At 47.2% G+C, this 27029-nt stretch overlaps 1 protein-coding gene across 2 annotated transcripts in view; it reads left to right on the forward strand.

Annotated features, from left to right (window-relative positions):
• LOC139234009 (1-phosphatidylinositol 4,5-bisphosphate phosphodiesterase delta-3-like) overlaps positions 1-27029 on the forward strand; it is a 355874-nt gene that overhangs the window by 64205 nt on the left and 264640 nt on the right. For both annotated transcript variants that reach the window (XM_070864801.1, XM_070864802.1), the window contains exons 3-4: positions 20509-20737; positions 22911-23040. In XM_070864801.1, coding sequence (XP_070720902.1) covers positions 20509-20737; positions 22911-23040 — 359 coding nt within the window. The remainder of the gene's footprint in view (positions 1-20508; positions 20738-22910; positions 23041-27029) is intronic.

The following is a 27029-nucleotide window of genomic DNA, read 5'->3' on the forward strand; positions in this document are numbered from 1 at the left end:
GTGTTCCAGGGTCTGGGACTCAGGACCACAGATCTCACTGGGTGGGTCGATGTGTTCCAGGATGTGGGACTCAGGAACACAGGTCTCAGTGGGTGGGTCGATGGGATGTGTTCCAGGGTGTGGGACTCAGGACCATAGATCTCACTGGGTGGGTCAATGTGTTCCAGGGTGTGGGATTCAGGACCACAGATCTCAGTGGGCGGGTCGATGTGTTCCAGGGTGATGGGACTCAGGACCACAGACCTCAGTGGGCGGGTCGATGTGATGTGTTCCAGAGTCTGGGACTCAGGGCCACAGTCACACCTCGGGCCGTCCCTTACCCCCCACGTGTGGATCAGGTGGGCGCACCATCCATGACCCGTGCGAGGGGCCCACTATTCTCCTGATAGCTCAGAGTTTTACGGGTCAGGCCAGTGCAAGGGGGCGTTTTCAGCTAGAGCTCACACCTGGCGCGCTGGAAGCAAAGCTGAAAGTCTGAGGCCACGTTGGGTCCAATGTTGGGTTCCAGGATAACTGAGCTGCAGCAGGGCAGCAGGTGCGAGAGATTTAGGATTTGAAAGAATTTGCACTTACAGACACCTCAGGACCTGACATTGTGCTTTCCAGCCAAAGAACTACTGTTGTAGAATAGTCACCCTTGCAATGCAATCATTGGTTAAGAGTGCAGAATCTCCTGATATGGAATTTGGGACATCAGCAGACAATCTCCGGTCCGATCTCCCACAATTTCCCAATGTGCGTGGTTTTTCTGTCAGTAAGAAATGTCTTTGTGAGGAAATACTTGGTTATCTTACAAGTATATAACATAATGACAAACTCGTTAAATGTATCTCAAACAGGACTTGAGCTCGTCCAACACTCCCTTCCCCAGATCCTCCCTCGCACCAAGTCCTGTTCACCCACCAGCCCTGTGCTTGCTCACCTACATTGGCTCCCAATCCCGCAACGCCTCAACGCTCCTGAAAACCTACCTTTTTGACCAAGCTTTTGGTCATCTGTCATAGAAACATAGAAACATACAAAGTAGGTGCAGGAGTAGGCCATTCAGCCCTTCGAGCCTGCACCACCATTCAATAAGATCATGGCTGATCATTCCCTCAGTACCCCTTTCCTGCTTTCTCGCCATACCCCTTGATCTCTTTAGCCGTAACGGCCATATCTAACTCCCTCTTGAATATATCCAGTGAACCGCATTAACAACTCTCTGCGGCAGGGAATTCCATAAGTTAACAACTCTCTGAGTGAAGAAGTTTCTCCTCATCTCAGTCCTAAATGGCCTACCCCTTATCCTAACACTATGTCCCCTGGTTCTGGACTTCCCCAACATCGGGAATATTTTTCCTGCGTCTAACCTGTCCAGTCCCGTCAGAATCTTATATGTTTCTATGAGATCCCCTCTCATCCTTCGAAACTCCAGTGAATAAAGGTCCAGTTGATCAAGTCTCTCCTCATATGTCAGTCCAGCCATCCCTGGAATCAGTCTGGTGAACCTTCGCCGCACTCACTCAATAGCAAGAACATCCTTCCTCAGATTAGGAGACCAAAACTGAACACAATATTCCAGGTGAGGCCTCACCAAGGCCCTGTACAACTGCAGTAAGACCACCCTGCTCCTCTACTCAAATCCCCTAGTTATGAAGGCCAACTTATCATTTGCCTTCTTCACTGCATGCTGTACCTGCATGCCAACTTTCATTGTCTGATGAACCATGACACCCAGATCTCGTTGCATCTCCCCTTTTCCTAATCTGCCGCCATTCAGATAATATTCTGCCTTCGTGTTTGTGCCCCCAAAATGGATAATCTCACATTTATCCACATTATACTGCATCTGCCATGCATTTGCCTACTCACCTAACCTGTCCAAGTCACCCTACAGCATCTTAGCATCCTCCTCACAGCTCACACCGCCATCCAGTTTAGCGTCATCTGCAAACTTGGAGATATTACACTCAATTCCTTCATCTAAATCGTTAATGTATATTGTAAATAGCTGGGGTCCCAGCACTGAGCCCTGCGGCACTCCACTAGTCACTGCCTGCCATTCTGAAAAGGACCCGTTTATCCTGACTCTCTGCTTCCTGTCTGCCAACAGGTTTTCTATCCACGTCAGTACATTACCCCCAACACTATGTGCTTTGATTTTGCACATCTTGTGTGGGACCTTGTCGAAAGCCTTTTGAAAGTCCAAATACACCACATCCACTGGTTCTCCCTTGTCCACTCTGCGAGTTACATCCTCAAAAAAATCCAGAAGATTCGTCGAGTATGATTTCCCTTTGATAAATCCATGCTGACTTGGACCGATCCTCTCACTGCTTTACAAATGCGCTGCTAATTCATCTTTAATGATTGATTCCAACATTTTCCCCACTACTGATGTCAGGCTAACTGGTCTATAATTACCCGTTTTCTCTCTCCCTCCTTTTTTAAAAAGTGGTGTTACATTAGCTACCCTCTAGTCCATAGGAACTGATCCAGAGTCGATAGACTGTTGGAAAAGGATCACCAATGCATCCACTATTTCTCGGGCCACTTCCTTAAGTACACGGGGATGCAGACTATCAGGCCCCGGGGATTTATCAGCCTTCAATCCCATCAATTTCCCTAACACAATTTCCCGCCTAATAAGGATAACCTTCAGTTCCTCATTCTCACGAGACCCACTGTCCCCTAGTACATCTGGAAGGTTATTTGTGTCTTCCTTCGTGAAGACAGAACCGAAGTATTTGTTCAATTGGTCTGCCATTCCTTTGTTCCCCATTATAAATTCACCTGAATCTGACTGCAAGGGACCTACGTTTGTCTTCACTAATGTTTTTCTCTTCACATATTTATAGAAGCTTTTGCAGTCAGTTTTTATGTTCCCTGCAAGTTTCCTCTCGTATTCTATTTTCCCCCTCTTAATTAAACCCTTAGTCCTCCTCTGTTGAATTCTAAATTTCTCCCAGTCCTCAGGTTTGTTGCTTTTTCTAGCCAATTTATATACCTCTTTCTTGGATTTAACACTATCCTTAATTTCCCTTGTTAGCCACGGTTGAGCCATCTTCCCCGTTTTATTTTTACTCCAGAGAGGGATGTACAATTGCTGAAGTACATCCATGTGATCTTTAAATGTTTGCCATTGCTTATCCACCGTCAACTCTTTAAGTATCCTTTGCCACTCTATTTTAGCCAATTCACGCCTCATACCGTCGAAATTACCTTTCCTTAAGTTCAGGACCCTAGTTTATGAATTAACTGTGTCACTCTCCATCTTAATAAAGAATTCTACCATATTATGGTCGCTCTTCCCCAAGGGGCCTCGCACAGCAAGATTGCTTATTAGTCCCTTCTCATTACACATCACCCAGTCTGGGATGGCCAGCTCTCTAGTTGGTTCCTCGACATATTGGTCTAGAAAACCATCCCTAATACACTCCAGGAAATCCTCCACCACCACATTGCTACCAGTTTGGTTCGCCCAATCTATATGTAGATTAAAGTCGCCCATGATAACTGTTGTACCTTTATTGCACACATCCCTTATTTCTTGTTTGATGCTGTCCCCAACTACTACTGTTTGGTGGTCTGTACACAACTTCCAATTGCGTTTTCTGCCCTTTGGTATTCCGCAGCTCCACCCATACCAATTCCACATCATCCAGGCTAATGTCCCTCCTTACTATTGCATTAATTTCCTCTTTAACCAGCAACGCCACCCTGCCTCCTTTTGCTCTCTGCCTATCCTTCCTAAATGTTGAATACCCTTGGATGTTGAGTTCCCAGCCCTGATCACCCTGGAGCCATGTCTCCGTGATGCCAATTACATCATATCCGTTAACAGCTGTCTGCGCAGTTAATTCATCCACCTTATTCCGAATACTCCTCGCATTGAGGCACAGAGCCTTCAGGCTTGTCTTTTTAACACACTTTGCCCCTTTAAAATTTTGCTGTAATGTGGCCCTTTTTGTTTTTTGCCTTGGGTTTCTCTGCCCTCCACTTTTACTATTCTCCTTTCTATTTTTTGCTGCTGCCTCCATTTTATTTTCCTCTGCCTCCCTGCATATGTTCCCATCCCCTTGCCATGTTAGTTTAACTCCTCCCCAACAGCACTAGCAAACATTCCCCCTAGGACATTGGTTCCGGTCCTGCCCAGGTGCAGACTGTCTGGTTTGTACTGGTCCCACCTCCCCCAGAACCAGTTCCAATGTCCCAGGAATTTGAATCCCTCCCTTGTGCACCATTCCTCAAGCCACATATTCATCTGAGCTATCCTGTGATTCCTACTCTGACTCGACGTGGCACTGGTAGCAATCCTGAGATTACTACTTTTGAGGTCCTACTTTTTAATTTAGCTCCTAGCACCCTAAATTCTTCTCGTAGGACCTCATCCCGTTTTTTACCTATACGTTGGTATCATATGCACCACGACAACTGGCTGTTCACCCTCCCGTTTCAGAATGTCCTGCACCCGCTCCGAGACATCCTTGACCCTTGCACCAGGGAGGCAACATACCATCTTGGTGTCTCGGTTGTGGCCGCAGAAACGCCTATCTCTTCCCCTTACCATTGAATCTCCTATCACTATCGCTCTCCCACTCTTTTTCCTGCCCTCCTGTGCAGCAGAGCCAGCCACGGTGCCATGAACTTGGCTGCTGCTGCCCTCCCCTGATGGGTCATCCCGCTCAACAGTACCCAAAGCAGTGTATCTGTTTCGCAGGGGACCCCTGCACTACCTTCCTTGCACTGCTCTTCCTGTTGGTCACCCATCCCCTATCTGGCTGTGTACCTTTAACCTGCGGTAAGACCAACTCGCAAAACGTGCTACTCACATCATTCTCAGCATCGTGCATGCTCCAGAGTGAATGCATCTGCAGCTCCAGTGCCGCATTGCGGTCCGTCAGGAGCTGCAGGCGGATGCACGTCCCGCACACGTAATCGTCAGGGACACTGGAAGCGTCCCTGATTTCCCACATAGTACAGGAGGAGCATAACACGTGTCCGAGCTGTCCTGCCATGTCTTAACCCTTCGATAAACTTAATTTGGCAATAACTAGGCTAAAGGTTACTTACTGATAAAGAAAAGAAAAAAGAAAAGCTACTTACCAATCACCAGCCAATCACTTACCCCCCTGGCTGTGACTTCACCTTTCAATTTCTTTCTGCCTCTTTTTTGCCTTCCCACTGCCGCTGCACCAGCTGGGGCTCTTGTAGGCCTCACCAACGTCCCGCTCCGCCTCCTCGACGCTGCCACTGCTCCCTGCAACTGCTGGGGCTCTTGTAGGCCTCACCAAAGTCCCACTCCGCCTCCGACGACGCTGCCTGATATCTCCTTCTGCGGCTCGATGTCAGAAATATTTTTATTGATAATGCTCTTGCTAAGCACCTTGGGACATTTGCTACATTAAAGACCCGACATGTGCAAGATAGTTATAACGTAACAAATGAAGAAAATAGAATCATTTCTCATGAAGACACTTGTCTTTTACAGAGAGGTGGCGAGGAGAGCGATTCAGCAGCAGCAATAGTCCAGGATGTGATGGCACCAGTCACACAGGACACACAATGTCTTTCTGTATAAATGTGCTGCAGTGCAATGTGCTGCTCCATCTCCTCTGCTCCCAGCTTCCAGCTCACAATTTAACATGGCGCTGGCATTAAATGGGCGGTAACGAATTGACTGCCCATTACACACCCTCCCTCACCCCACCCCACTGACCCACTGCCACCCAGTGTACTCCCCAACCCCCTCACACACACCTCTAACCCCCACCACCCCAACCCCTCACCCCCACCATCCCTCACCCTCGCCCTCACCCCCACCATCCCTCACCCTCGCCCTCACCCCCATCAACCCCGCGCACCCCACCCCCCCCCAACTCCTCACCCACAGAGTATTGATTGCACTACCTCCGTGTCCACTGTAACTCACTGCAGCCCAAGGGGCGGGCACTGAAGCCATGTTCCATACTGTCAATAACCTTGGGCTCCCAGCTGTTCCTGCTCCTCCCCCGCCAACACTCCCAGCATTCACTGCCTCCCGCTGCTGTATTTGCTCAAAACCTCCTCGATAGCTGTTTCTCAACCCTGCCCGCCCCCCAGACCTTTCTCCTCCCGTGGACCTTTCTCCTCCCCCTGGACCTTTCCCCTCCCGTGGACCTTTCTCCTCCCCCCGGACCTTTCCCCTCCCCCCCGGACCTTCCCCCCCCCCCCGAACCCTTCCCCTCCCCCTGAACCCTGCCCGCTCCCCGAGCCCTGCCCGGCCCCCGGTGCCCATCCCCCAAACCCTGCCGAACACTACACATCCCCCGAACACTGCTCATCCCCTGACCCCTTCCAAAGCCCCCGAACCCTGCCCACCCCCCGGATCCTGCCCGGCCCCCGGACCCTGCCCGGCCCCCAGTGCCCATCCCCCCGAACCCTACTCCCGAACCCTGCCCATCCCCCGAATCCTGCCCATGCCCCCGAACCCTGCTCGTCCTCCTGCTGATTTTATGCCAGTCTAATTGGGGGTAATTTACCTTCTGCATGGATGAAGCAACTTCTCAGCAACTTAGCATTTTCTTCCTGTTAATTGGGAAGGAAGTGAATGGAAAGGGTGATTGGGCGGTGTAACAAGGCTGTGGATTGGTGATCAGCCTGTTTTGCGCTCCTGGTACAGACCACTCTCACCCCCTACACCCTGCCCATTGATTTTATATCCTTTCTATATACTCCGCACAGTACTCCAACTAACGATGGTCTCGTACTATACAATGAAGAGCACGCGAGTTCTCCCCGGTGTCCTGGCCAACATTTATTTCTCAACCAACATCTCTAAGAATAGATTATCCCGAAATAAATGTCACCATTTTAAAAATAGCCAATCTTCCCCCCTTAAGCAGGGAGCGGTGAGGGGCATGTCCAGAGTCCAGGAGGGAGATGTGGAGACCTGCACTCTTCCAATCACGGGGGAGGGTGTGCTGGAGTGTACGGCTGCGTACTGGAGGTGGATATTGGGGGTACACCCATTCTGGCACTTGTGCCAGTCTCCCCCATGCAAATCAGATACCTTCCCACTGACCCCATGAACTCGAGTGGGTTCTGTGCTGGAGGGCATTGCAGGGAGCAGTCCTGACCTAACCACCACGATCACGACCCCAGCAATTTCGAGGGCTTATATGTCCAGATCCCATGATGTAATCATTGGCCAGTCAGCTTTCAAGATGTGGGCCATGTGACAAAAGGTTTTTTTGGTGCTGTTGTTCAGTTAACGGGCAGAGTTTAAAGGTCAGCATAAATTTCGGTCAGAAATTGAACAATGTTTCCACCCAGGGTCCCCGGGGCAAGTGCCAAAAATTACAGGAGTCCTTTGAAGTGCATTAATATTATCAGGTTTTGCTCTCGATATTCTGTCAGGTTTTGCATCAATGGTTTCTCCCATAAGCAAGCCAGATGTCTCGTGTGACCAGGAATTTGCCGATACTGCCCAATGTCTAATTATACAGCACAGGGGCATCACAATGGAGCCACTTTAAAAGGCTGCTGTGCTTCAACCTCGGCGGAGTTCGGATGTACTCTGCAGGTCGTTGGAGTTGATGTGAACATCTCTAAAAACATCTTGACCATACAGTGACCGATTGGAATTGAAGAGGTGTGTTCATCGGGACATTCCTTGTTTGTGAGCAATCAGTGGAAAACAGAGCGCTACTGCAATGGGGCCTGTCCTTTCTCACCCTCTCTTGGTGACCAAATACATGCAGCAGACTCGACATCGCCGAAGGAACGCTCCACTGCATTAAGTGCCCAATGTACGAAGTGACAGATAGATGTGGAGGACCAGACATTACACCCTCCGCAAGTACAAGGAGAAGCATTGTTACCTCGACTTGCCCGACACCACCTATCTTCGGAGACTGCGTTTCCACAAAGAAGTTATCACTGAGGTATGCCAGCTGATAAGGGCAGACCTGCACCATGCCAGCACCATCAGTACTGCACTGTCCGTCGAGGTCAAAGTCACCGCAGCACTGTCGTTCTGTGCCTCGGGTTCTTTTCAGGCCATAGCTGGCGACATTTGTGGACTTTCTCAGCATGCCACAGATCGCTGCATTAGACAGGTCAGTGAAGCCCTGTATGCATGCAGGAGTGACCTGATCAGCTTCCCTATGACCAGGGAGGCACAGAGTAAGAGGGCTCTAGGATTCTCCAGAATTGCAAACTTCCCCAAGGTGCAGGGAGCAATTGACTGTACGCACATTGCGATGTGGGCACCTTTTCAGGATACAGAGGTTTTCAAGAACCGCAAGGGATTCCACTTCCTGAATGTCCAACTCGTTGTCGACCACCAGCAAATTATACTGGATGAATGCTCAATTTCTGGGCAGCATCCATGATGCTCACATCCTACATGAGAGCGCTGTATCTGACTGTTAAACAATCAGCCACAAGGTCAATACTGGATGCTTGGGACAAAGGATATGGCCTTGCCACCTGGCTGATGACCCCCTGCGTGACACCCACACCGAGGCCGAGAAGCGATACAACAAGAGCCACAGAGCAACTCGCAATATTGTGGAGGAAACTATTGGAGTGCTGAAGCAGTGCTTTAGATGCCTGGACCACTCAGGAGGCGAGCTCCAATACTACCCTGAGCAAGTATTCGTGTTGGTGTGCTCCATGCTACACAACTTGGCTATCAGGAGGGGACAAGAATTGCCTGATGAGTCTGACAGTCCACCTCACCAGAGAGAGGAAGAGGAGGATGAGGAGGCGGACACTGACATTGGGCCAGACAATCAGGCTGACGCTGAAGCCATGCCCCCGCCCCCCGGTAGACCGCATGAAAGGGCCCATGGTGGCATGATAGCTGCAAGAGCCTTACGTCAGGAGCTCATCAATGATCACTTTGCCTGAACGAACATTGGTGTTATTTACAAGGCTGGCACACTGCTGGGTGTGCAGGTCATACATCAATGTGGTGACAGTTAAAGTTTAAGTTGATTGAAGTTAAGTGTAATTATACCCTTTGATAAGGAATTACCAGCGTGTAACGGTGCAGCTATCTGAACCAATGTGCTACAAGGTTTTGTTAAATAAAAAACATTTAAACCAAACATTAGTCTGAAATCATCAGTATTTCTGTACAAACCAACCCTTATGTCCCGCCCCTCCCTCTCGCTTCTCCTCCCCACCTCTACCCTCCTGACTCCAAGCCGCCTGGCCGAGGAGCTCCTAAGGAGGTGCTTCATTGGGGGGGGGGGGGCAGGGGGGTGGTGGTGGTGACGGCCGAAGCGCTGTTTGGACGGATACAGGAGAGGACGGTTCCGAGGTGGGAACCTGCTCCAAGCTATAAGCAAGATGTTGCTGCTGGCTCTCGTGTGGTTGGCAATGGGGATGCGTCACCTTGGGGTGCAGTGCCGTGCTCCGGGACCACTGGGAGCCCTCTGCCACCAGTGTTCCTGGCTACCAGCTCCAGGGCCTCCTCCGTCCCTTCCATGTTATATCTTATTTGTTGGACAAAAACTCGGTGCCAACTATGTCCTTGGTGCTTTGTGGGCTTTTTGCTGCTGGTGAATCTCTGTCGTTCGTCCCACAACAGCCGCACATGCTTTCAGTGCCTCTGTGCTTCCTCTCTCTCTGTCTCCTCTTCTGCGCATGTCATGATGACCCTTGACCTCCTGAATCGCGGGAATCTAGCATTGCCATGCCATTGCTAAGGATGGCCACACTTTACGGCAGAAGGTCAAAAAATGTTAACGCTACCGCCCATTTGATATCGCTCGCAATAACGCCCAATTTCAAAAATGTAAACTAGGTGTTTCGAGAATGGGCAAGAAGCCAGTGATCTGATCTGAAAACCCTTTTTTAACGCCCACACTGGAACTAACGCCCATTTTTGGGCGATAAGCACAAAAGTGGAGGTTCTAGCCCCTAGTCCTTCACTAGCTTCCCAGGCACTAAAAGATTTTATTTATTTAGCATCTTTCACCACCCAAAGCGCATTACAGCCAATAAATTATTTTTGAAGTGTTGTATTGTAGGAAATATGGCAGCCAGTCTGTACACAGCAAGCTCCCACAAACAACGATGGGATAATGGGCAAATGGGGTACGATTGTAGCATTGTTATGTTACTGGACTAATGGTCCAGAAATCTGAGTTCAGATCCCACCTGGGGAATTTAAATTAAAAATAATCTGGAATAGCAAACTGCCGGATTGTCATAAAAACCCATTTCACCCTTGTTTTCAAATCCCTCCATGGCCTCGACCCTCCCTATCTCTGTAATCTCCTCCAGCCCCACCACCATCCGAGATGTCTGCAATCCTCTAATTCTGCCCTCCTGAGCATCCCTGATTGTAATTGCTCAACCATCGGTGGCCTTCAGTTGCCTGGGACCCTCCCTCAACCTCTCTGCCTCTCTACCGCTCTGCCTCTCTCTCTTTTAAGACGCTCCTTAAAACCTCCCTCTTTGCCCAAGCTTTTGAACATCTGCCCTAATTTCTCCTTAAACGACTCGGTGGCAAATTTTGTTTCTTATAACATTCCTGTGAAGCGCCATGGGACGTTTCACTATGTTAACAGCGCTATATAAATACAAGTTGTTGTTGTTTTTGGTTCACTAATGTCCTTTCGGGAAGGAAATCTGCCGACCTTACCCGGTCTGGCCTATATGTGACTCCAGACCCACAGCAATGTGGTTGACTCTTAACTATCCTCTGAAATGGCCCCTCTGTGGAGGGCGATTAGGGATGGGCAATAAATACCGGCCTTGCCAGCGACGTCCACATCCTGAGAATAAATAGAAAAACTCTGTTTTTAGTGATGCTGGTTGAGATCGGCCGAGATTGTGAGTTGAGATGTTTGGAGTTGGATGTGAACCCATGATCCCCAGCAGCGAGACAGCGAGCACTGAGCCACAGTTGACATACAGCACTGCACCAGACCACGAGACATTATCATAAACGAGCAACCAATGTCCCCAGTCGCTTTCTGTGTGTCTCATTCACCGTCATCAGGTCAAGGTATGGAGTCAAACAATCTACCTCAGCAGTCACACCACTTCTCCTGCCCCCTGACCTCTTAGTTCATGATGCAAGATCGCTAAGAGAACAGGCCTACACTGGATTTTATAGAATCATAAAATGATTCATGCAGAAAGAGACCATTCGGCCCATCGTGCCTGCTCTTTGAGAGAGCTTTCCAATTAGTCGCATTTCCCTGCTGTTTCCTCACAGCCCTGCAAATATCTCTCTGATAAACCACATAATCCTGATGTTTCTGCCTGCCTTAGAGAGTCTCTTAGCTTTCATTGGCACAGAGCTCAGTGTCTGTTCAGGGGCCTGAGTGATGCCCAGAGACCCTGTCCCACATTGACTGTGTGCTAGCTCACCGTGTGCTCTGTCCACGAGACGGTGTGAGACAGCTGGACCCATGGCCATGTGACAGCTCACCTGTCCTCGCCCCTCAAACCACCGACAGCGCAGACACCAGCTGCCAGAGGCTAACATTCCTGATCAAGTAACCAAAATCTTAGATTGTCGCAATCTCTCCGGGAGGATTATTAATAGGGGGTCTCCGGGAGTGTGTTAATATTAATAGGGGGTCTCCGGGAGTGTGTTAATATTAATAGGAGGTCTCCGGGAGTGTGCTAATATTAATAGGGGGTCTCCGGGAGTGTGTTAATATTAATAGGAGGTCTCCGGGAGTGTGTTAATATTAATAGGGGGTCTCCGGGAGTGTGTCAATATTAATACGAGGTCTCCGGGAGTGTGTTAATATTAATAGGGGGTCTCTGGGAGTGTGTTAATATTAACAGGGGGTATCTTGGAATGTGTTAATATTGATAGGGGGTCTCCGGGAGTGTGTTAATATTAATAGGGGGTCTGTGGGAGTATGTTAATATTGATAGGGGGTCTCCGGGAGTGTGTTAATATTAATAGGGAGTCTCTAGGAGTGTGTTAATATTAATAGGGGGTCTCCAGGAATCTGATAATTAATAAGCAAAGTTCCCTCTGATTGTTTTCCGTGCGTGGTCTGTGTAAGTTTGTTTTGTGGTATGTTCACAGCGGCTGCAGCAGGTGAGTGTCCAGCACGGGTCCTCCTGATTGACGCATGGCCTTAGGAGGGACATTGACAATAGGGGTTCCCAGGAGTATGGTAATATTTGTGCTTCCTCCTTGGCCTCGCCCCTCCTTATCTCTGTAACTGTCTCCAGCCTTACAACACTCCGAAATCATTTCTTATAGATGTGCCTTAAAACCTACCTCATCTGCCCTAATTTCTCCTTATCTGGCTTGGTCTCAAGTTTTGTTTGGGACATTTTACTACCTTAAGCGTGTTCTATAAATACAAGTTGTTGTTGTAAGTGGTCCCAAGGGTGTGTTAATATTTGTCCAAAGGTCAGAACAATGACATCGTCGAGTATGTAGCTGTCCATCAATATTTAGCCTGGAGTGTCCGCCTAGTTTGGGAGCTCGATTTCCAGCACAGACACGATGGGCCGAATGGCCTCCTTCTGTACCATAGATATCTGTGATTCTATAAAGTTTGAGACTGGGGCTTGACCAAGAATCTTCCAATTCAGTGCTGAATCTGAGCAGTATATAACAGGAGTTCACAGAGTACCTCTCGCTACTCTTTGATTAAATGCTGCAGTTTGTGGTCAAGGAACAAACAAGGTGTTTATTATTTGCATTCTGACTGGTGCAGATTATACACATCGAGGCTAGAGCTCCGACAATCTATTGTGGTCTGACGAGAATGTAAACATGTTCATTGCTGGAATCAATCATCTCGTTCAACCGTCACATTAGCAAAATATCAATTAGGTATAAGAGACAATGTCATTGCATTTGTAAATAGCTGACTCACCACACCACATAGACACAGAGCTGGGTGGGTGCAACAGTGCATTACATAAAGAGACATAGAATACAGAGTATTGGTGAAGCCACACCTGGAATACTGAGTGCAGTTTTGGTCTCCGTATTTACGAAAGGATATACTTGCTTTGGAGGCAGTTCAGAGAAGGTTCACTAGGTTGATTCCGGAGATGAGGGGGTTGACTTATGAGGAAAGGTTGAGGAGGTTGGGCCTCTACTCATTGGAATTCAGAAGAATAAGAGGTGATCTTATCGAAACGTATAAGATTATGAGGGGGCTTGACAAGGTGGATGCAGAGAGGATGTTTCCACTGATAGGGGAGACTAGAACTAGGGGGCTTAATCTTAGAATAAGGGGCCACCCATTTAAAACTGAGATGAGGAGAAATTTCTTCTCTCAGAGGGTTGTGGATCTGTGGAACTCACTGCCTCAGAGAGCTGTGGAAGCTGGGTCATTGAATAAATTTAAGACAGAAATAGACAGTTTCTTAACCGATAAGGAAATAAGGGGTTATGGGGAGCGGACAGGGAAGTGGAGCTGAGTCCATGATCGGATCAGCCATGATCGTATTAAATGGCGGAGCAGGCTCGAGGGGCCGTATGGCCTACTCCTGCTCCTATTTCTTATGTTCTTATGAATCATAGAATGGTTGCAACACAGTGACAGACCCATGCTGGCTCTCTGCAAGAGCATTTCAGCTGGTCCCTCATGATTTTGAACACCTCTATCAAATATCCTCTCAACCTTCTCTGCTCCAAGGAGAATGACCCCAGCTTCTCCTGTCTATCTGTTGTACAGTTTTCTTGCTCTTTTCACTTCGTTGCTTTAACCGTCGAATTACACACACACTCAGTTGTGGATAAATGTGAGGTTATCCACTTTGGTGGTAAAAACAGAGAGACAGACTATTATCTGAATGGTGACAGATTAGGTAAAGGGGAGGTGCAACGAGACCTGGTTGTCATGGTACATCAGTCATTGAAGGTTGGCATGCAGGTACAGCAGGCAGTTAAGAAAGCAAATGGCATGTTGGCCTTCATAGCGAGGGGATTTGAGTACAGGGGCAGGGAGGTGTTGCTACAGTTCTACAGGGCCTTGGTGAGGCCACACCTGGAGTATTGTGTACACTTTTGGTCTCCTAACTTGAGGAAGGACATTCTTGCTATTGAGGAAGTGCAGCGAAGGTTCACCAGACTGATTCCCGGGATGGCGGGACTGACCTATCAAGAAAGACTGGATCAACTGGGCTTGTATTCACTGGAGTTCAGAAGAATGAGAGGGGACCTCATAGAAACGTTTAAAATTCTGACGGGTTTCGACAGGTTAGATGCAGGAAGAATGTTCCCAATGTTGGGGAAGTCCAGAACCAGGGGACACAATCTAAGGATAAGGGGTAAGCCATTTAGGACCGAGATGAGGAGAAACTTCTTCACCCAGAGAGTGGTGAACCTGTGGAATTCTCTACCACAGAAAGTTGTTGAGGCCAATTCACTAAATATATTCAAAAGGGATACTAGGGGGATCAAGGGGTATGGCGAGAAAGCAGGAAGGGGTTACTGAAGTTGCATGTTCAGTCATGAACTCATTGAATGGCGGTGCAGGCTAGAAGGGCCGAATGGCCTACTCCTGTACCTATTTTCTATGTTTCTAAATGGCAGGATCAGGTCTTTTATTCAGACATTCATACTATACAAACCAAGTATGAAAGTTACTGAGACACGTCACAAAGGCAGCTCTTCCAATTTCCATGGCTGCTTGTGACACACACACCTTCCGAGATTCTAGTGTCTAGTGTCCAATGTGTGTGTGTCAAACTCTCATCTTTATACCAAAAAAAGCCTTTGAACTTTGCATAGTACATTTAGACAATTAACGTGCAGGCGATGCAAAATCAAAATGGCATTGTCCTGAAATCATGACGAACTGCTTTCTGAACTACTATACACAAACCAGATCGTTATTCGCATAGTAACGTTACACTCAAATTCTCAACGTGCAGATAAATGACCAGCTACTCATTTCAATGGCTAAATGGCTCAATATCATCTAGCAGCCTGCTTTGATCCAATCATATTTAACATACAGACGATGTCATCAGATTATAATAACAAGGTACACTCAAATACAGACAATGTCATTCATTACTGTACACAACTCACATCCTGTTTTAATCCAATCTCGAATCTTCCAACCTTTAACCCTTTCGCTATCTCCAGACCGCGCCGGAGCAAAACATTTCAGAAATGTAACTTGCGTTCCCACACTATCCACATAACTGAAGTCCCTCATCCCTGGAACATTCTTGTAAATCTTTTCTGCACCCTCTCTAAGGCCTTCACATCCTTCCTAAAGTGCGGTGCCCAGAATTGGACACAATACTCCAGTTAAGGCTGAACCGGTGTTTATACAGGTTCATCATAACTTCCTTGCTTTTGTACTCTGAGCCTCTATTTATAAAGCCCAGGACCCCATATGCTTTTTGAACCACTTTCTCAAACTGCCCTGCCGCCTTCAATGATATGTGCACATATACCCCCTGGTCTCTGTTCCTGCACCCGCTTTAGGATTGTACCCTTTAGTTTATATTTCCTCTCCTTTGTACCAAAATGTATCACTTCACACTTTTCTGCATTAAATTTCATTTTCCACATGTCCACCCATTCCACCAGCCCATCTATGTCCTCTTAGAAACATAGAAACATAGAAAATAGGTGCAGGAGTAGGCCACTCGGCCCTTCGAGCCTGTCAATGAGTTCATGGCTGATCATTCCCTCAGTACCCCTTTCCTGTTTTCTCTCCTTACCCCTTGATCCCCTCAGCCGTAAGGGCCATATCTAACTGCCTCTTGAATATATCCAATGAACTGGAATCAACAGTTCTCTGCGGCAGGGAATTCCACAGGTTAACAACTCTCTGAGTGAAGAAGTTTCTCCTTATCTCAGTCCTAAATGACCTACCCCTTATCCTAAGACGATGTTCCCTGGTTCTGGACTTCCCCAACATTGGGAACATTCGTCCTGCATCTAACATGTCCAGTCCCGTCAGAATCTTATATGTTTCTATGAGATCCCCTCTCATCCTTCTAAACTCCAGTGAATAAAGGCCCAGTTGATCCAGTTCTCCTCATATGACAGTCCAGCCATCCCTGGAATTAGTCTGGTGAACCTTCGCTGCACTCCCTCAATAGCAAGAACGTCCTTCCTCAGTTTAGGAGACCAAAACTGAACACAATATTCCAGGTGAGGCCTCGCTAAGGCCCTATACAACTGCAGTAAGACCTCCCTGTTCCTATACTCAAATCCCCTAGCTATGAAGGCCAACATACCATTTGCCTTCTTCAGCACCTGCTGTACCTGCATGCCAACCTTCAATGACTGATGAACCATGACACCCAGGTCTCGTTGCACCTCCCCTTTTCCTAATCTTCCGCCATTCAGATAATATTCTGCCTTCATGTTTGTGCCCCCAAAAATGATAACCTCACATTTATCCACATTATACTGCATCTGCCATGCATTTGCCCACTCACCTAACCTGTTCAAGTCAACCTGCAGCCTCTTAGCATCGCCCTCACAGCTCACACCGCCACCCAGCTTAGTGTCATCTGCAAACTTGGAGATATTACACTCAATTCCTTCATCCAAATCGTTAATTGTAAATAGCTGGTGTTCCAGCACTGAGCCCTGCGGCACTCCACTAGTCACTGCCTGCCATTCTGAAAAGGACCCGTTTATCCCGACTCTCTGCTTCCTGTCTGCCAACCAGTTCTCTATCCACGTCAGTACATTACCCAAACCATGCACTTTGATTTTGCATACCAATCTCTTGTGTGGGACCATGTCAAAGCCTTTTGAAAATCCAAATACACCACATCCACTGGTTCTCCCTTGTCCAATCTTCTAGTTACATCCACAAAAAATTCCAGAAGATTCGTCAAGCATGATTTCCCTTTCATAAATTCATGCTGACTTGGACCGATCCTGTCACTGCTTTCCAAATGTGCTGCTATTTCATCCTTAATGATTGATTCCAACATTTTCCTCACTACTGATGTCAGGCTAACCGGTCTATAATTACCTGTTTTCTCTCTCCCTTCTTTTTTTAAAAAGTGGCGTTAAATTAGCTACCCTCCAGTCCATAGGAACTGATCCAGAGTCGATAGACTGTTGGAAAATGATCACAAATGCATCCACTATTTCTAGGGCCACTTCCTTAAGTACTCTGGGATGCAGACTATCAGGCTCCAGGGGTTTATCAGCCTTCAATCCCATCAATTTCCCGAACACAATTTCCTGCCTAATAAGGATATCGTTCAGTTCTTCCTTCTCACTAGACCCACTGTCCCCATTCGGAAGGTTATTTGTGTCTTCCTTCGTGAAAACAGAACCGAAGTATTTGTTCAATTGCTCTGCCATTTCTTTGTTCCCCATTATAAATTCACCTTAATCCGACTGCAAGGGACCTACATTTGTCTTCACTAATCTTTTTCTCTTCACTTATTTTTAGAAGCTTTTGCAGTCAGTTTTTATGTTCCCTGCAAGCTTCCTCTCGTACTCTATTTTCCCCCTCTTAATTAAACCCTTTGTCCTCCTCTGTTGAATTCTAAATTTCTCCCAGTCCTCAGGTTTGTTGCTTTTTCGAGCCAATTTATATGCTTCTTCCTTGGTTTTAACATTATCCTTAATTTCCCTTGTTACCCACGGTTGAGCCACCTTCCCCATTTTATTTTTACTCCAGACAGGGATGTACAATTGCTGAAGTTCATCCATGTGATCTTTAAATGTTTGCCATTGCTTATCCAACGTCAACCCTTTAAGTATCATTTGCCAGTCTATTCTAATCAATTTATACCTCATACCGTCGAAATTACCTTTCCTTAAGTTCAGGACCCTAGTCGCTGAACTAACTGTCACTCTCCATCTTAATAAAGAATTCTACCATATTATGGTCACTCTTCCCCAAGGAGCCTCGCACAACAAGATTGCTAATTAGTCCCTTCTCATTACACATCACCCAGTCCAGGATGGCCAGCTCTCCAGTTGGTTCCTCGAAAACCATCCGTAATACACTCCAGAAAATCCTCCTCCACCGCATTGCTACCAGTTTGTTTAGACCAATCAATATGTAGATTAAAGTCGCCCATGATAACTGCTTTACCTTTATTGCATACATCCCTTATTTATTGTTTGATGCTGTCCCCAACCTCACTACTACTGTTTGGTGGTCTGTACACAACTCCCACTAGCATTTTCTGCCCTTTGGTATTCCGCAGCTCCACCCATACCGATTCCATGTCATCCAGGCTAATGTCCCTCCTTACTAATGCATTAATTTCCTCTTTAACCAGCAACACCACCCCGCCTCCTTTCCCTCTCTGCCGATCCTTCCTAAATGTTGAATACCCCTGGATGTTGAGTTCCCAGCCTTGGTCACCCTGGAGCCATATTTCCGTGATGCCAATTACATCATATCCATTAACAGCTGTCTGCGCAGTTAATTCGTCCACCTTATTCCGAATACTCCTCGCATTGAGGCACAGAGCCTTCAGGCTTGTCTTTTTAACACACTTTGCCCCTTTAGAATTTTGCTGTAATGTGGCCCTTTTTGTTTTTTGCCTTGGGTTTCTCTGCCCTCCACTTTTACTATTCTCCTTTCTATCTTGTGCTTCTGCCTCCATTATATTTCCCTCTGTCTCCCTGCATAGGTTCCCATTCCCCTGCCATGTTAGTTTAACTCCTCCCCAACAGCACTAGCAAACACTCCCCCTAGGACATTGGTTCCGGTCCTGCCCAGGTGCAGACCGTCCAGTTTGTACTAGTCCAACCTCCCCCAGAACCGGTTCCAATGTCCCAGGAATTTGAATCACTCCCTTTTGCACCACTCCTCAAGCCACGTATAATCTGGGCTATCCTGCGATTCCTACTCTGAATAGCAAGTGGCACTGGTAGCAATCCTGAGTTTACTACTTTTAAGGACCTACTTTTTAATTTAGCTCCTAGCTCCCTAAATTCATCTCGTAGGACCTCATCCTGTTTTTTACCTACATCGTTGGTACCTATGTGCACCACGACAACTGGCTGTTCACCCTCCCTTTTCAGAATGTCCTGCACCCGCTCCGAGATATTCTTGACCCTTGCACCAGGGAGGCAACATACCATCCTGGAGTCTCGGTTGCGGCCGAAGAAATGCCTATCTATTCCCCTTACAATCGAATCCCCTATTACTATAGCTCTCCCACTCTCTTTCCTGCCCTCCTGTGCAGCAGAGCCATCCACAGTGCCATGGAGTTGGCTGCTGCTGCTCTCCCCTGATGAGTCATCCCCCTCAACAGTACCCAAAGCGGTGTATCTGTTTTGCAGGGGGATGAACGCAGGGGACCCCTGCACTACCTTCCTTACACTGCTCTTCCTGTTGGTCACCCATCCCCTATCTGGCTGTATACCCTTTACCTGCGGTGAGACCAACTCACTAAACGTTCTATTCGCATCATTCTCAGCATCGTGGATGCTCCAGAGTGAATCCACCCGCAGCTCCAGTGCCGCAATGCGGTCCGTCAGGAGCTGCAGGTGGATACACTTCCCACACATGTAGTCGTCAGGGACACCGGAAGCGTCCCTGACTTCCCACATAGTACAGGAGGAGCATAACACGTGTCCGAGCTCTCCTACCATGACTTAACCCTTAGATAAACTTAATTTGGCAACAACAAGGCTAAATGTTACTTACTGATATAGAAAAGAAAAAAGAAAAAGAAAAACAACTTACCAATCACCAGCCAATCACTTACCCCCTTGGCTGTGACATCACCTTTCGATTTCTTTCGACTTCTGCTGCAGCTGCACCGGCTGGGCCTTTATAGGCCTCCTGAAATCCCCGGACTCGCGCTGCTCCGAGCTCCCGCCTCTCGACTGACTGCTCAATCTCCTGCTGGCCTTTATAGGCCTCCCGAAATCCCCGGACTCGCGCTGCTCCGAGCTCCCGCCTCTTGAAGTCTATCACTATCCTCCTGTCTGTTCACTATACTTCCAAGTTTTGTTTCATCTGCAAACTTATGTACTGAACTGTGTGTTACACAGGGAGCTGTGTGTACTGAACAGTGTGTTACACAGGGAGCTATATGTACACAATCTAGGCTAACACTCTAGTGCTGTACTGAAGGAGTGCTACATTGTTGGTGGTGCTATCTTTCGGTTGGGCCATTAAACCGAGGCACTGCCCTCTCAGTAAAATATCCCATGGCAGTATTTTGAAGAAGAGCAGGGAAATTTTCTCAGTGTCCTGGCCAATATCTATCCCTCAACCAACATCATTAAAACATATCTGGTCATTATCACATTATTACCGTTTATGGGAGCTTGCTGTGCATAAATTGGCTGCGATGTTTTCCACATTACACCATGTGACTACACTTCAGATGTACTTCATTGACTGTAAAGTGCTTTGGGATGTCCTGAGGTTGGGAAAGGTGTTATATAAATGAAGTTCTTTCTCTTTAACAGTGTGTTGCTCAGGGACCTGCATTGATTGAGGAGTGTGTTAGAGAGAGTTTCATGGCTGGTTGCTGGGACATTCCAGATTCCCGACCAGTCCGTGACGACAGATCTTTTCCCAGGTGATGTTCGATGCTTGTCTGTTGCTAATCCTTTGTCTGATCTTGCAGTCTCGGTGATGGATATCCGGGATATCCAGGAGGGCCACCGGTCGGAGGTGATGAAGAAGCACGGCAGCAGCTTCTCCGAGACACGGTGCTTCACCATCTTGTTCACCGGCAGCCGAACCACCCTGGACCTGGTGGCGGCGTCGGAGGAGGAAGGGAGGCGATGGGTCCACGGGCTGCAAAAACTGAGGAAAAAAGCAGAAACCATGAGTCAGCGAGATAAGATTCACCAATATCCTTTGTGAGCTGCTTTCTGTGGTCAGATATAGTAACGGGTCATTTGACATGTCCACACTGCCTGCAAACCATGGGTAGCAATCATATGAATTTCCCTTATACACTGTCAGAAATGAGGGCTGTACCCCTAAAGAGGGCAGTGTTTAGACTGAGTAATACAGTGATTAGTAGCACAGGTCTTGGTTGTGTGTGCGTGTGTGGGTGTGTGTGCATATGTTTATGTGTGCCACTATGTGTGTATGTCTGTGTGTGTGTATGTGAATGTATTTGTGTGTGTGTCAATGTTCCGTCATTTTCTTTTGGGTGCGCGGGCCCTTTAACTGGCCGCATGGCCCAATCAATTCTTTGTGCGTGCGTGGTTATTACCATCATCATCAACATCATATGCAGTCCCTCGAAATCGAGGAAGACTTGCTTCCACTCTAAAAGTGAGTTCGCGGGTAACTGAACAGTCCAATATGGGAATTACAGTCCCTGTCACAGGTGGGACAGACAGTGGTTGAAGGAAAGGGTGGGTGGGGAGTGTGGTTTGCCGCACGCTCCTTCTGCTGCCTGCGCTTGGTTTCTGCATGCTCTCGGCGACAAGACTCAAGGTGCTCAATGCCCTCCCAGATGCACTTCCTCCACTTAGGGCGGTCTTTTTCCAGGGACTCCCAGGTGCCGGTGGGGATGTTGCATTTTATCAAGGAGGCTTTGAGGGTGTCTTTGAAACATTTCCACTGCCCACCTGGGGCTCGCTTGCCGTGTCGGGAGTTCTGAGTAGAGCGCATGCTTTGGGAGTCTTGTGTCAGGCATACAGGCAATGTGTCCCGCCCAACGGAGCAGGTCGAGTGTGGTCAGTGCTTCGATGCTGGGGATGTTGGCCTGAGCGAGAACACAGACGTTGGTGTGTCTATCCTCCCAGGGGATTTGCAGGATCTTGCGGAGGCAGCGCTGGTGGTACTTCTCCAGCACGTTGAGATGTCTGCTGTATATGGTCCAAGTCTCTGAGCCATACAGGAGGGCGGGTATCACTACTGCCCTGTAAACCATGAGCTTGGTGCCAGATTTGAGGTCCTGGTTTTCAAACACTCTTTTCCTCAGGTGACTGAAGGCTGCGTTGGCGCACTGGAGACGGTGTTGTACCTCGTCGTCAATGTCTGCCCTTGCTGATAATAGGCTCCCGAGATATGAGAAATGGTCCACGTTGTCCAGTGCTGCACCGTGGATTTTGGTGACCGGGAGGGCAGTGCTGTGTGGCGGGGTCAGGTTGGTGGAGTATGTTTAGTGTAAGGCCCATGCTCTCATACGCCTCGGTGAAAATGTTGACTATGACTTGGAGTGCAGCCTCTGAATGTGCGCAGACGCAAGCGTCGTCCGCGTACTGTAGCTCGACGACAGAGGATAGGACAGTCTTGGATCTGGCCTGGAGACGACAAAGGTTGAACAGGTTCCCATTGGTTCTATAGTTTAGTTCCACTCCAATGTTATTACCATTGTAGAGCCGGTGAGCAGACTGCACAGCCCTAATGGGAACATTGGTGCCTGCGTCTGTGTGTGTTTGCATGTGTGGAATATGTGTACGTGTGTGTGTGTGTTTGCATGTGTGGTGTGTGTATACATGTGTGGTGTGTGTGTGTGTGTGTGTGTATACATGTGTGGTGTGTGTGTACACGTGGTGTGTGTGTACACGTGCTGTGTGTGTGTTTAGATGTGTGGTGTGGGTACACATGTGTGTGTGTACCTATGTGGTGTGTGTGTGTTTAGATGTGTGGTGTGTGTACACATGTGGTATGTGTGTATCCATGTGGTGTGTGTGTGTTTAGGTATGTGGTGTGTGTACACATGTGGTGTGTATGTGTACCCATGTAGTGTGTGTATGTGTATACATGCGTGGTGTGTGTGTGCGTGTGGTGTGTGTGTACATTTATGTGTGCATGTGGTGTGTGTGTATATGTGTGCTGTGTGTGTACATGTGTGGTGTGTGTGTACATGTGTGTGTACATGTGTGGCGTGTGTGTACATGTATGTTGTGTGTGTGTATATGTGTGTGTGAAAGAGCTGCAGCGCTACACAATCCATCTTCCTCCTTGTCCCAGACAGGTTGTGGGTGCTGCTCTAGAACTGTAATTAAATTGACTGTTTCCCATCCACTCTTATGTTTGAGTTACCTCCTTACATCAATCTACCTGGATCCATGAATACCTCCGAAAGGCCGACGAAAATAAGGACAATAAAATGAGCTTCAAAGAGATTAAAAACTTGCTGAAGATGATCAACATTGAAACAGATGATGAATATGCTTACCAGGTCTTCAAGGTAAGCACCCGTCTGACTGAAGGGAGAGGGCGATTGTGGAACTGTGCAGTCCATCGGTAACTTCTGTCATATACACCGTGTCACAGCTGTGTGTGTTGTCAGTGGGAGGAATTCATCATCGCCCCATTTGGAGCGCCAGATGCTAATGTTTCCCCGCTCTCATAACATTGACTTTAGTGCTCGAGGAAAGAAGTGGAGCTCTAAATCAAGCACTATGCTTCTTTCTCGGAGCGCTAAAGGACGCGGGCGGGCAGGAGACCTCAGCAGCGCTGCGCACTGGGCCGTCGTGTACAAAGGGCCCTTCTTTCCCGTAAAGGGAAGAGCCATCGCTGCAGGCTCGGTAAATAAAAGTCACTTACCTGGACCACCAAGGCCGCGGCAATCCCGTGCGATCAATCCGGCGCTCGAGCAGAGTTAGGCTGTAGTCCGATGGCTTAGGTGAGTGTTCGGCTGTGGTGTGGTGGGGTTGGGTTATGATATCATGGATTGGGTTGTGGTGTCGTGGACTGGGCGAGTTTGGGTTACGGTATAGTGGTTGCGATTAAAGTTAGGCGGTAGTTTGCTGCAAGGTATTTTCATGTATTTTGAGATTACTGAAAGCCCACAGATCCTGACGAGTAAGGGCTTGGATTATCGTTTCCTGGGCGATTCTGTCCTGCATTCATGAAAGAAGGAAGAACGTTTATGTAGCACTGATCACAACCTCAGGATGTCCCAAAGTGCTTTACAGCCAATGAAATAATTTTTGAAGTGTAGTCACTGTTGTAATGTGGGAAACGCGGCAGCCAATTTGCGCACAGCAAGCTTCCACAAACAGCAATGTGATAATGACCAGAAAAATCAGTTTTTTAGAGAACAATTTTAGCCTATACACTTAAAATAACATGAACTCAATTTCCATAGAAACATAGAAAATAGATGCAGGATTAGGCCATTCGGCCCTTCGAGCCGATACCACCATTCAATAAGATCATGGCTGATCATTCTCCTCAGTACTCCTTTCCTGCTTTCTCTCCATACAACTTGATCCTTTTAGCCATATCTAACTCCCTCTTGAATATATCTAACGAACTGGCCTCAGGTATTTTCTGTGATAGAGAATTCCGCAGGTTAACAACTCTCTGAGTGAAGAAGTTTCTCCTCATCTCGGTCCTAAATGGCTTACCCCTTATCCTTAGTCTGTGACCCCTGGTTCTGGACTTGTCCAGTATAGGGAACATTCTTCCTGCCTCTAATCTGTCCAGTCCCATCAGAATTTTATATGTTTCTATGAGATCCCATCTCATTCTTCTAAACTCCAGTGAATACAGGCCCAGTCGATCCAGTCTCTCCTCATCTGTCAGCCCTGCCATTCCGGGAATCAGTCTGGTGAACATTCCCTCAATTGCAAGAATGTCCTTCCTCAGATTAGGAGACCAAAACTGAACACAATATTCCAGGTGAGGCCTCACCAAGGCCCTGTACAACTGCAGTAAGGCCTCCCTGCTTCTATACTCAAATCCCCTAGCTATGAAGGCCAACATACCATTTACCTTCTTCACCGCCTGCTGTACCTGCATGCCAACTTTCAGTGACTGATGAACCATGACACCCAGGTCTCGTTGCACCTCCCCTTTTCCTAACCTGTCGCCATTCAGATAATATTCTGCCTTTGTGTTTTTGCCACCAAAGTGGATAACCTCACATTTATCCACATTGTACTGCATCTGCCATGCATTTGCCTACTTACCTAACCTGTCCAAGTCACCCTGCAACCTCTTAGCATCTGCCTCACAGCTCACACCGCCACCCAGCTTGGTGTCATATGCAAACTTGGAGATATTACACTCAGTTCCTTCATCTAAATCATTGATGTATATTGTAAATAGCTGGGATCCCAGCACTGAGCCTGCGGCACCTCACTAATCACTGCCTGCCATTCTGAAAAGGACCCGTTTATTCCCACTCTCTGCTTCCTGTCTGCCAACGAGTTCTCTATCCACGTCAATACATTACCCCCAATACCATGTGCTTTAATTTTGCAAACCAATCTCTTGTGCGGGACCTTGTCAAAAGCCTTTTGAAAGTCCAAATACACCACATCCACTGGTTCTCCCTTGTCCACTCTACTAGTTACAGCCTCAAAAAATTCTAGAAGATTTGTCAAGCATGATTTCCCTTTCATAAATCCATGCTGACTTGGACCGATCCTGTCACTGCTTTCCAAATGTGCTGCTATTTCATCCTTAATGATTGATTCCAACATTTTCCTCACTACTGATGTCAGGCTAACCGGTCTATAATTACCCGTTTTCTCTCTCCCTCCTTTTTAAAAAAAGTGGTGTTACATTAGCTACCCTCCAGTCCAAAGGAACTGATCCAGAGTCGATAGACTGTTGGAAAATGATCACCAATGCATCCACTATTTCTAGGGCCATTTAAGTACTCTGGGATGCAGACTATCAGGCCCCGGGGATTTGTCAGCCTTCAATCCCATCAATTTACCGAACACAATTTCCTGACTAATAAGGATTTCCTTCAGTTCCTCCTTCTTGTTAGACCCTCGGCCCCCTAGTATTTCCGGAAGGTTATTTGTGTCTTCCTTAGTGAAGACAGAACCAAAGTATCTGTTCAATTGGTCTGCCATTTCTTTATTCCCCATTATAAATTCACCTGATTCTGACTGCAAGGGACCCATGTTTGTCTTCACTAATCTTTTTCTCTTCACATATCTATAGAAGCTTTTGCAGTCAGTTTTTATGTTCCCAGCAAGCTTCTTTTCATTCTCTATTTTCCCCCTCCTAATTAAACCCTTTGTCCTCATATGCTGACTTCTAAATTTCTCCCAGTCCTCAGGTTTGCTGCTTTTTCTGGCCAATTTATATGCCTCTTCCTTGGATTTAACACTATCCTTAATTTCTCTTGTTAGCCACGGTTGAGCCACCTTCCCAGTTTTATTTTTACTCCAGACAGGGATGTACAATTGTTGAGGTTCATCCATGTGATCTTTAAATGTCTGCCATTGCCTATCCACCGTCAACCCTTTAAGTATAATTCGCCAGTCTATTCTAACCAATTCACGTCTCATACATCGAAGTTACCTTTCCTTAAGTTCAGGACCCTAGACTCTGAATTAACTGTGTCACTCTCCATCTTAATAAAGAATTCTACCATATTAAGGTCACTCTTCCCCAAGGGGCCTCGCACAACAAGATTGCTAATTAGTCCTTTCTCATTACACATCACCTAATCTAGGATGGCCAGCCCGCTAGTTGGTTCCTCGACATATTGGTCCAGAAAACTATCCCTAATACACTCCAGAAAATCCTCCTCCACCGTATTGCTACCAGTTTGGTTAGCCCAATCTATATGTAGATTAAAGTCGCGCATGATAATTGCTGTACCTTTATTGCACGCATCCCTAATTTCTTGTTTGATGCTGTCCCCAACCTCACTACTACTGTTTGGTGGTTGTACACAACTCCCACTAGCGTTTTCTGTCCTCGTAAAAACTCTTACTATCTGTTTTTATATTTCATGCGAGTTTACTTTCATAATCTATCTTCCCTCTCTTAATCATTTTTGTAGTCGTTCTCTGATGGCTTTTAAAAATTTCCCAATCCTCTGGCCTCCCACTAATGTTGGCCACATTGTATGCCCTTGTTTTCAATTTGATACCATCCCTTATTTCCTGAGTTAGCCACGGATGATTATCCCTTCTCTTACAGTCTTTCCTTCTCATTGGGATATATTTTTGTTGCGAGTTATGAAATATCTCCTTAAATGTCTGCCACTGCTCATCAACTGTCCCATACTTTAGTCTATTTTCCCCGTCCACTTTAGCCAACTCTGCATTCATACATTTGTAGTCTCCTTTGTTTAAGCTTAGGAACCTGGTTTGAGAATCAACTTTCTCACCCTCCAACTGAATTTGAAATTCAACCATAGTATGGTCACTCATTCTTAGAGGATCTTTTACTACAAGATCATTTATTAATCCTGCCTCATTA

Source organism: Pristiophorus japonicus, chromosome 21, assembly GCF_044704955.1.
Source record: "Pristiophorus japonicus isolate sPriJap1 chromosome 21, sPriJap1.hap1, whole genome shotgun sequence".
Taxonomy (NCBI): Eukaryota; Metazoa; Chordata; class Chondrichthyes; family Pristiophoridae; genus Pristiophorus; species Pristiophorus japonicus.